This window comes from Caloenas nicobarica, chromosome 12 (genome assembly GCF_036013445.1).
Source record: "Caloenas nicobarica isolate bCalNic1 chromosome 12, bCalNic1.hap1, whole genome shotgun sequence".
NCBI lineage: Eukaryota > Metazoa > Chordata > Aves > Columbiformes > Columbidae > Caloenas > Caloenas nicobarica.
The window spans coordinates 16,476,188-16,487,848 of record NC_088256.1 but is presented as its reverse complement, the minus strand read 5'-3'; the positions used below and the strand labels follow the sequence as shown (position 1 = coordinate 16,487,848).

The following is an 11,661-nucleotide window of genomic DNA, read 5'->3' as shown; positions in this document are numbered from 1 at the left end:
CAGTGATGCACAGCGTGGCCTCCGCTCATGCAAGCTAAATTGCACAACCCGTATCCACCGCTGCCCACTACCATCCTATTTTAAAGGCGCAGCCTCACACCCACCACAAGAGCCCGGCCAAGGGCCAGACCCCAGGCTTCCCACCCCAAACTTCCTCCTGCAGCCTCCCAGCCCTTCCACGGCGGTGCACAGAACGCTTCAACACTTGTTGACACTTCAAAATAATACGTTAATAATGATAAAATCAGCAGCCGCATCTTTCGTTGACTTCTGTAGGAATTTCGCTGGAGAAAGGATGGCAGGACACGACTTCCAGCATGCTGAGTGACATCTTATACTTTCCAAACCACCCTTATATTTTTCATCATATCTAGCAAGCAAGCTGCTGACAGAAACAGGATGGTTCCCTGTTTGTTAGGCAAGAATACTTTGTGATTCAGTAGAACACCAAATTTGGTAGAATGCCTTCCACTTTGGTAGAAGATATTACAAACAACTGTGCGTTTTAACACGTTTTCGCATTACACATCATTCATTCTGGGGAGGGGGTGGTGATCATTTTCTGCAGACAGCTAGTAATACTTCCAAGAATGAAAATGTTCATCCAAAGATAATGAAAACCAGATATTTAGTAACATTTTCATTTTGCATGTTTAAATATTTATAACTATGTTCATAAAACGACACGTTTGCTCTCCTAATGCTATAGTGATTGTGTTTATGAAATGCAGTATTTCTCCAATGCCCCTTCCTTGCGTCAGCTTCTCTGCCGGGCGCGATTTACTCGCGCTGCGGCACTGCCGACTAGATTTTATATAAAAGGCTGTCCGAGATTAAGAACAGAAAATTAGTGAGAAGAAGAAAACATATTTTCAGGACATTAATGTTTCACTGATGCATATGTGATTTTGAACTTTGTAGGGGGCATTTATGCTGGTTTAATTCTTTCACAGCAATTTATTGTCAATCTGGAAGGAAACTATTTCTTAATCTACGGTAAAACAATGAAATCTAGAAATATAAGTGTGATAAAACTCAGGTGCTGATGTAAACTATTGTTCTCTCTAGAACACTTCTTTTCCCCCCAGCTTGGATGAAAATTAAATTACAACAAATAATTTTGCTTTAATACTGCTCAAGTTTGTGTTATAAATTTCTAAAAAGCTGAGTAAGTGGCCACAGCCTGCAATTGGGAGTATTAGATTTAGCAGGCCCAGATGTCCTCTGATTACAGACATCACGATACAGCTTATGTGGTCCGTTCTGGCGTATTAAAGCCCGCCCGCAAGGCCAGGCTTGCAGAGCTCAGCCCTACAGCTCGGGACCCAGAGCAGGTCTTGCTGAAATCACTCACAGGATTCCATGGGCCCAGCAAGTTGCTCATCAACTCATAATTTTTAAAATGCCCTGTGTCAGCTTGTAATTTCAAAAAGAAGGAACTAATGGCTAAGCAGGCTTTGTTTTGTTTTGATTTTCTTTTCTTTTCATGTTTTTAAACACCTCCAACCTGAGATTTTTGAAAAGGAACTCTTCAGAAATCAGGTCCTCAGCAACATAAAATGTGCACCAACAGAATGTTTTTATTTTAATCTCAGCCCAGTGTCCTCCCAAAGGTACAGGGAGTATCATCAAGGTGCAGTTTCAACTCCTTTGGTCCCTTGCCTGCCTTCGCCATCTGCAGCAGCGAAGAACGAAAAGGAAACAGAAAAAAGTAGCAGATTGCAACATCACATTGGTATCTCATTTTAAAAACTAAAAGAGTGGTGCAAAGTCATTAATCCGTCCACTTACTGCATTATTTTAAAATACTTCTGCAGGCCAAGATTAAAAATTAAATATATATTTTACTGCTGCAGTGTTGCCAATTCCTACAATATTATCAATAGTCTCATTTTTAAAAATATAAGTCAACCTCCAGAACCAGCCAGTTGCATGAAAACTCGAGCCTTACAACTGCCACCAAAAAAAAAAAAAAAAAGGACAAAATCTGGCCAGTGAGGCTCACAGCAAAAAAAATAGGAGAAAAATAAAAAAAATAATACAATTGTATCCACTTTGTTTTTCTTTCTGAATCTTGTCAAATTAAGCAAGTCCATTTCAGGGGCGCCCAGCACGTGATTTTTAAATACTTGTGATTTACAGTTTCAGGAAGTTCCTGTGGCATCTTCTTTCTAGTAAAAGTAAATCTTACAGGAAAATGAGTTTTCTGGGGAACATCTGCCTTTCTCAGCACCAGGAGCCCTTCCAACACTGAGCAACCAGAGTGCAGTCCTTGCAAACCCTGCATGCATCAGAGGGACTTTAGTCACATAATCTACTGCACAAAGATTTTTCTCTTAAGGACAGTATTTGAATCCAAATTCAAATTTTTCCTATAGTTAAGACTGAGTTTCTCTCACCAATCTCAACACAAGTTTTGCTTTTTTCTTAAGGTTATCAATAATTACTGAGAAGCTCAAGTCCATGGATTTATTAGGGTGCTAACGGCAAACAAAAGAAATGTTTATTTTAAGTAAGAACACGGTGAAGTGGTGGAAACCCTAAATTCAACTGCATTCTACTAACACAGGAAAAAAAAAAAGGAAAAAAGCTAACAGAAAGAACAGCATCATCTTCTTGCAGTAAAAGAATTACGCTATGCAAACTACAGAAAGTGGCAAAAACACGTAAAAAAAAAATATTGCACTGGAGTAATCTCTTAGTGAAAGTGAGGAGAAATTTAAAGAAGAAATAAATAGGTAGGTAATTTTATTTAAAGCAAACGCTGTATGCTGATCCAATGCCTCTCCAGCCTTTCTGGCTGTAGCCTTGTTTTCCAAAGTGCTTATTCTCTGTGGCACACAAATGCAGCAAGCCCACGGCTAGGAGCAACCGAAATCTTGACGTGTTCTACCCTGCTGTGACCCTGCCAGCTAAAGGCCACGTCCCAGCCTGGGAATAAAACACAACTACTCATTTCTGCTCCAAACCCCCACTCCACCCTGCACCTGCCCTGCACAGCCTACAGAGCAAAATAATGGCGTTTTTTACCTCCCCCCCATACCAAACCTTGCCGATGTTCCACTTTTTTCCTGCCCACAGACCAGTTTCTGCGCGAACATCCGAGACGCTGGAAGCCAGCTAGGGTACAGCCCCTCCGAAAGCTTTGGGATCTCTACCCAGCCCCTTTTTCCGCCGTGACGAGTGCCCAAAAACCCTCCATCTAAGAGCCATTTTGTATCTCTGAGACTACCAGAGCCCCAAACCGTGATTATATAACACTCTGAAAAAGGACAAAACCATGGGAATAGCCCTATTCTGCATATATCCTTTATGCTGCTCAGCCATTAAGCCTCTCCCAGCTTCCCCAGCCGCTTCCCAGCCGGCAGCATCGCCGGTGACTTTTCCCCTCTCTGAGTTTCCCGGCTGTCCCAGGGCAGGGGACCATGCCCAGCACAGGAATGAATCCCCAACCCGAGGGCTGGGTCTCCCTCGGAAGGAACTTCACATATCACCCATTCAACCATTTCAAAGTCGAGCTCTGGCAATTTCAAAGCTGCCACTATTGAACAAGTTGCCAAAACAAAAACCTTTTTTTTTTTCCCCCAGCCCTTTTTATTGAAGTTTCTTTTCACGCAAACAGATTAAATGGAGAAACATTACCAATGTGTTAGCTAAAAGAAAACCTACACAGCACACAACCTTCTTTACTGAGAATAAAAATTAGCATCTTAATATTAAAATATATCTACGACTCCTCAGACAACTGCCTCCTCTGGTTTCTGCAGAGGGTTTTTCCAAGGCTAGTACAGAACTGATGTCTGTAAAGCCATCCTAAACCATTTCCTATCAAGTCTGCAGGGCAGGTCCCTGCTTTGCCATTCTCACTCACCAGTGGAAGCTCTTACACAAGCATTTTTACTGCCTGCAGTTATGTCCAGGTGAATAGGCACTTGCAAGACATAGATCATATTTTTAACCCATACAAATGGCATAGCAAGGTTAACCAAATGGATGTGCAGGTTAATCAGTACAATACAAATAATATCCTTCTGCGCACTCTACAATAAAATCAGATTTCTGCAAAGAATTTAAAGCTTCCTCTAAAGTTTTGCCTCTCCAAAACAAGAGTGCACCTCTGCAGAGGTATTTTCCATGTAGTTTGATCATATTAACAGCATAAATAACAGGAATGGTTTATCAAACAGTCATGAAAGTTAGGCTCAGGTAAAAGACATAGTGTTAGTGTGTGGTGCTCTTAATGTAGGAACATTATATTAAAAAAAAAAAAAGCAAACACGATATTACGCCCTATCCACTGCTTCGGAGCTTTACAGACAACAGAGTTACTATAGGAACTTAATTCCTGGAGCCGTAGCACCAAGACGCTTGAACAGAACCTGATCAAATGCCTTCAGGACTCTGTCTTCACACTGTGTGCAACCCCTAGCTGCTAATGGCATGCACAAAGCTTGGAAAAAAAAAAAATTATTTTCATAGGATTACACCAGACACAGAGACAGACATGCAAAAACAATGACACCAAAGGCATCGAGATATTCATGGCTCATAAAGCATGGTAGAGAAGGAATGGCTTCAGCTCATTGCCTGTCTCTGCTTAGCGCAATGAATCAACATTACTCCTTTTAGAAAACCATCCCAAGTTCCGTTTATTTGGGGACAAATCCACCTAATCCTGCTCATACAAGCAAGCACAGCAACTTCAAGGGAGCTACCAGTCTGGGAGAGGATGTCAGAATACAGCCCCTTTTTGTGAACAGTTCTGGGACTCTTCTGGGGTGCGACACAAGATCCATTATTAATGACACACTAAAAGCTGAGCTAACATGGCACCTGCTCTGCCAGTGCTGTCCTGTCCCGGCCGGCTCTGTCACGCTTTCATCCGAGCTGTGAGCACAGGGAATGCCCGCAGGTCCCTGCTGCCAGGCCCTGGCATTGAAAATCATGACCTGTCTCACCCCAACTCACAAAACCAGCCTCAGAAATCTGGGAAAAAGGCACAATCTTTCCTACTCGAGGAATCTCCGCATCTCCCTGCAATGGGCAAGAACAAGGAACATAGCCTTTTTGCTTCTTTCTACAGAAAAACCTTTCTTATTTGTCCATGAGACCTGAGGACTCAGCAGCAGGGTGAGATAGCTCCTCCCTGGCCTTCACTTCTGAGGTTTGGGGTCAGCAGCAGCTGGTGGGGCAGAGGCACAGCACGGACTGCAGCAGCCACCAGCACCGCGTGCCCAGTTTGGGGGGACGCGGCCCTCCTGCCCCACCTCACAGCGCTGGTGCTGACCCCTGTTCTTAGCAAGCATTTCACAGCCAAACAGGTCCCCAGCCCTTTTTGCACCCATCATCCATCCCAAACCATACGCACACCTCTGACTTGCCCCTGCCCCACGCATGCCCCATTGCGGGGCAGGGAAGGGACTGCAGAATGGCACCTCAGTGGGGTGCAGACAACAGTTTGCTCCCCCCTTCCCTATACTGGGTGCTAGCCCTGGCTGGATGGGGAGGACTCAGGGTGGGGGACCAGCTGGCTACACAGGGGAAGTCAAATGACCCAGGATGCTGGTTTCAAGTCCTTGGTATAAACGTATCTGGGCTGTGCTGCAAGCTCAAGGAAGAAACTGTAGGGGCAGATGGATGGCTGGTACACCTGCAGGGCCCAAAGGCCTCGGGAACCAGCCAGAGCCGCTTTGGGGCCAGGAAGGGCCCCCACACCCAGCTCCCGGGGGGGCCGCTCCTCCAGGGCCCGGAGCTGCTGCATCCTCCCGGCCGCGCTTGGATGGGGCTCCCCAAGCTGGACAACCCTGGCCACAGCAGAGCCCCCCCCACTTTGGGATGGCGTTTTGGGGACCGACAGCGGCAGACACCCCCGCGGCACCCGTTCCGGGGCGCTCCGCCGCGCAGCCCTGCGCACCCGCAGTGCCCTGCACACCCTGCTCCTCCCCGGTTCCGAGCAAAGCAGTAACGAAACCGAGCCTACCGGCATATTTCCAAGCCTGGCGCGGTCCAGAGCGACACAGACATGACCCAGGTGGGTGTCCGAGGAAAACCCGACGGCCCCTGGCAGCTCTGCTCCTCCTGACCCGCTGTGGTGCGGGGCGGCCCCTCTCGCCCCCCGGGAAGGGCCCGGGCCAGCAGCGCTCCGCGTCCAGCCCCCAGGCTCGGCTCTGCGCACAGTGAGAGAAAGACTTCACAGCATAAAAGAAGCAGAGATCCATATCTGACCGGGGTACCTCGAAGTTAATTTTAAGGGGCCGGACTGGGCAGGGAAGAATGGGAAACCTGCCTGCACTGGGCTCAGGGTATTTTTTTTTTTTTTCACACACAGCACCAGAGGCCACAATCCCATCCACCCATCCCATCCACCCATCTTTTCCTGCCCGATAGCTCTTTTTTTTTTTTTTTTTTTTGAGGGAGAGGAGGGTAACAGGGTTGAGTTCTTCGAAGCAATTTTTAAAGCATACAAGGTTTCGCGGGCTGCTTGCCCGAGCAGACCCTGCGACAAGTTGGAAGGGACAGCCTACCCCATCCTCCCGCAGTGACCCATGTCAAGTTCAAGATGGGCCCGTCCAGGGTCTCTCCCGGTAAGTGAAGGTGCAGAGCCCGTGGTGCACGTCCCTGCCTCCCCCCGGAGCTGGGGTTAAACCGCGGTAAAGTCCCTGCGCTCTGGGAGAGGATGAGGCTGAGGAGCCGTACGCCCGGGCTGGCCACGCTGGAGGGAGCACCGACCGCGCTCTGCCGGGACTGGAGGCTGTCTGCATCCCCGCCAGAGCTCTGGCCAGCCCGCCGGGAACACCGGCGTCTCCCGGCAGCCAGAGCCATGGAGGTTTGCCGAGGATGGGGTTTCCTCTGGCTCCTGGAGGTTCCTGGGTGGCGCTGGAGAAGTTTCTCGGCTGAGATGTCTCTGGTCGACCTGTTTTCTTTCCTGAGGACAGGGAGGCTTTTCCACATCCTAGTCAGAAGAAAGACGGGAAAAAAAGAAAAAAAAAAAAGAAAAGAAAAAAAGAAAAAAAAAACAACAACAAAAAAGAAAAACAAAAAAGAAAAAAATAAAAAAAGAAAAAAAGAAAAAAAAAAGAAAAAAAGAAAAAAAGAGAAAAAAAGAAAAAAAAAGAAAAAAAAAGATAACAGAGAAAGTCCGGCACACCGCAGATTTGCCCCGGGGGTCCCCCTGGCAAGCAGGGTGCCGGCAGGGCCGGTCCTGCACGGCTTGCGTGGCCCCCGCACCCTGCGATGCATGCACGGGGCGGCGGGCGCTGCGCCGGCCCGGGACTCACCGTCGGGGATCCCCCGTCGAGGCGGCCCCGCTGCCCTCGGCGCTCTTCCCCCTCGGCCGCGCCGCTCCCCGGGCTCCGTGCGCTCGGGAAGGTGGCGGGGAAGCGAAGCCGTTGGGCGGCGGAGGGCGGGGACAAAGGGACAGGAGAAAAAGCAGCGGCGAGGAGGAGGCTTTACCCGGCATCGCCAGCCCGAAAACAACCGCCCGGCCGCGGCAGCAGCGCCGAACCGGCGCCCGCAGAGGCACCCGTGGCTGCCCCCGTCCCCCAGAGGAGGTCAAACCCGGCTCTTTCCAAAACAATAAACTTTTAATGCTAAAGCAGTTATAACCAAAAGCTGTACAGAGTTGGATTTTTTTGTTGTTTGTATTTTTTTTTGTTAGAAAACAATTTTTTCTCCCCCATAAATATTGTTCAATTCCCGGCACTTCGTATCAATAATTAAATTACGAACGATAAATATGGCATCATGGATATGTATTTACAAAAAAAGTTATTACAAAAAGGCAACTGTTATACTAAACGTCACAATCTGGGTAGAATAAACACCACATCCTCATCCTGAAAAATACTGACCGACCCCATCAGACGAGAATACATTCACAAGTGTAATGCTTGGAGAGAGAGAAGGAGAAAGAGAAGAGCAGAGAAGGAAGCAGCAGGAGAGCTAGAGAGGAAAGTTCAAGACATAACAGGACTTTGGCACGGTTTAAGACTGTAAGTTTAAACAATCACCACTAAGGCGAAGGAGAATTTTCATCCTCATGTCAACATCCCACCAAAAGAAGGAAAACCAGAACAATTTTAAAATAATTAAAAAAAGTCGGGAGTCGGAGGAAGAGGGACTCGGGCAGGGAGGAAAAAAAAATATCAAAGAAACAACTGCGACTGCAAAAAAATGACAACAACAACAACAAAAAGAAATCCAATCCTGAGAAAAGGACATCGTTAGTCCAGCGTCTGGGCTTGCAAAAAATAGTAATAATTATAATATAATAATAAAAGACCCCCCCACTCCGGATCCTGGCAGTTAACTAGGTGTAGCCCTATGCGGTTGTTGGTGTGAAAACTCCACTTCCGTGGGAGCAAGCTGCAGTTGGCTTGGTTTGTCCTTTTTTTTTTTTCCTCGTTCCCAAGACATTTGGTCCAGTCTCTGGCCAGGCACCAGCTGCCTTTACACATACCACTCATTAAAATTGGGGGGCAGTCCAGGGTTGTGGCTGGGGTTACTCTGAAGGGCGGCCGGCGGCGTTTTAGTGGAGTCCTTACTGCCAGCAGAGCCCACCGCAGGGGGGGTGGAGGACTCGTACCCCGAACTGGCTGCAGGGGAAGAGTCTGATCCCTGGGATTCGTGCACCTAAAACCAAGAGACAGAGATGGAAGCGAGCCCGGGGTCCTCGCCACCCCGCTGAGCTGGGTTGGGATGCTCCCCCATGCAGCAGGGACACTGGAGTCCAGCGGCTCAGCCTCTGCCCAGACACCCTGAGCATCAGCAGCAAATGCCTGCCTCGGCTCCTGGCCACTTCACTGCAGCATCCCGGCATGGGGGGCTGCAGCATCCCGGCATGGGGGGCTGCAGCCGCAGGCCAGGTTGCATTTGCATGGCCCTCCAGCACTGAGCCACACTCTGGGAACCGGGCAGTGGTTGCACCAGTGGGAGCACAAAAAGAAACTACGCCATTTCCTCGGGCTGTGCTCCAGCCACGGCCTAAACACCCGGGACAGCTTGGGCCATGCCAGGAGTGTGGAGCTCTGTGGCAGACACCGCTCAGCTCTGCCCTGCCCTGGGGAAGCGAGCCCTGAGCACACCAGCAACTGAGCATCCCTGCTCAGGAAGGAAAGGGCTGGGGCGCAGGGGTGATTACCTTCATGTGTTTCCTAAGTGAGCTGGGGTGTGTGTAGGATTTGTCGCACACCTTGCAGATGTAGGGCTTGTCGGAGGTGTGGACGTGCATGTGTTTCTTCCTGTCACTGCTGTTGGCGAAGCGCCTGTCGCAGCCCTCAAACTCGCACTTGAAGGGCTTCTCACCTGTGAAATTTAGAGAGGGTGAAGGAGGGCCGTTCCCCTCTCCATCCCCACCTGCTTCCTCCCAGGACAGCCTCTGCTCCGCTCACCCCACCTTGGGGATGCAAAAGCATCCCAAAAAATGAAGAAGGGGAAGATGAACAGCAGGGTTTGTTACATGTCGGAAAAATTCGGGTCAGCCTTTGTTACTTTTAATTCATCTCCCGCCAGACCCACGCTGTGCTCCAGCGGGGACGGCAGCTGGGGTGAGCCTGGGGAGGGAGAACACCCGAGATAAATTCAATGGCTCAGACAGTTTTACAAGACATATTCAAGGATACAAGCCAAAATACGTTTGCTTCCTGCCTTCCCTGTCTCTTCCCTCCACCCGTGCAGAGGGCTGAAGGGAAGACGGGGCTGCAAATAAAAATACTTTGACAAAAGTATCGCTGATTTAATTAGGAAACATGCTAATCAGGCCTAAAAATAAAATAAAAAGGAGCTGAAGTCACCGAAAATGAGATTTCATTAGCATTTCAGTGGTTCGCTCCGCAGAGGCGCGCAGCGGGCCGAGAGCCGCGGCAGCGCCGCGCACCCGCCCGCGCAGCCCCGCGAAGGCCCGCGGGAGTCCTGTGCCTCGGAGCGGGGCGGGGGGGCGCGGGTCTTACCTGTGTGCGTCCGCTTGTGAATCTTGAGGTTCTCGGAGCGGGCAAAGATCTTGCCGCAGCCCGGGAAGGGGCAGGGGAAGGGCTTCTCCCCCGTGTGCACCCGAATGTGGTTCACCAGTTTGTATTTCGCCTTGAAGGACTTGCCTTCCCGCGGACACTCGTCCCAGTAGCAGATATGGTTGTTCTGCTCCGGACCCCCGACGTGCTCCATGGTGACATGGGTCACCAGTTCGTGCATGGTGCTGAAAGTCCTGTCGCAGCTCTTCTTGGGCCGGCTGAGCTGGCTCTCGTCGAGCCACTTGCAGGACAATTCTTGCTTGATGGGCTGGCGCATGTACCGAAAGAAAGCCCCGGGGCCGTGGTGGTGATGGTGGTGGTGATGGGCCGCCACGTTCATGCCCATATTCATGTTCATGTGGTTGTAGTTGTGGAACTGGGCGCCGGCGTAAGGGTCCGTGCGGGGGCTGGAGACGGCCCGGTAGGGATCCGGCCGCCCGAAGAGGTCCCCGCGCAGCCCCAGGTGCATCTGCCCGTTGTCCACATGTCCGTTGGGCGACGTGTGGGTCGGGCTCTGCTCGTGGAGCCCCGGGAAGAGCAGGTAGCCCGGGGTGTCCGGGATGCCGCCGGGGCCATGCAAGCCGCCGGGCGAGCCGCCGAAAAGCCCGTGTTGCGCCGTACCGGAGGCGGCGTCCGCGATGCCGGAGCCTCGGTTGCGAAAGAGAAAGTCGCGGGTGGAGTTGAAGGCGGCGGTCCCGCCGTAGGAGGGCACCTGGCCGGCGTGGTGGTGGTGATGGTGGTGGTGGCCCAGGGCGCTGGCGTAGCCCGGTGCCTGCGGCGTGAACGCCGAGCTCTGCCCGGCGGCGAGGTCGTGCGGGGCCGCGTTCAGCTTGAAGGCGGCGGCGGCGGCGTGCGAGGAGTCCCCGAAGGGGCCCAGCCCCATGCCGGCGGCGGCGGCGTCGCGGCCCGGCATCTCGTGGTGGCGGGGTGCCGCGAAGCCGCCCACTCCGAGCGCCGGGAACTGCGGCCCTCCGTCCAGCAGCATCGTCATGGGCGCGGGGCCGTCGGCGCGGCGGCAGCCTGGCTCCCCCCCCTCCTCCCGCCCGCCCCCAAAAAAGTACAAAACCACCACAAAACGCAACCCCCCGCTGCGGACAGGCGCGGCCCCCGTCCGACACAAAAACAAAAAAAAAAAAAAACCCAGCTCCAAAACAGCCACCCGCCCCCAGAGGCGCCCGCCCCCCGCGCCGGGCCGGGCAGGGCAGGGCAGGGCGGCGCGGCAGGGCGAGGCGCAGCGCGGCCGCGCTCCCGCTCGGCGCCGTCGGGGCACTGACGGGGCGCCCGCCCGCGCCTCGCACATAAACCAACTCCGGGGCCAGGCCGCGCCGCGCCAATGGGGAGCCGCCGGCCGCCGCGTCACCTGACCCGCCGCCCGCCGTCCCATTGGCGGCGACGTGCTTGATTGGCACGCGCCCCGCGCCGCCGGGGCCGCTGATTGGGCGCGGGCGCCTCGCAGGTAAAAGTGGTGGAGGGGGGGGTGACAGGGACACACACGGGACGGGACGGGGGGAGCCGCGGGGCGTCTCCCGGGCTGGGTGCTGGCGGGGCCGCCGGGGCCCCAGCGGGCCGAGGGGCACGCAGCACCCCCGTGCACGCACGCTGCGTGTCCCTGTGTCCCGTTGCGTGGCCGTGCGCGGCGCCCCGGCTTCCATCACAA

The 11,661-nt window shown here is 52.3% G+C and overlaps 1 protein-coding gene across 1 annotated transcript; it reads right to left on the bottom strand.

The window, feature by feature from the left end:
- Nucleotides 1-8,448: 8,448 nt before the first annotated feature.
- Nucleotides 8,449-10,995, bottom strand: ZIC3 (Zic family member 3). The gene is made up of 3 exons (XM_065643434.1): nucleotides 9,948-10,995; nucleotides 9,140-9,303; nucleotides 8,449-8,631 (listed from the first exon to the last, which is right to left on the bottom strand). The coding sequence occupies exons 1-3, from the start codon at nucleotides 10,993-10,995 to the stop codon at nucleotides 8,449-8,451; spliced, it is 1,395 nt and encodes a 464-aa protein (XP_065499506.1).
- Nucleotides 10,996-11,661: the final 666 nt, after the last annotated feature.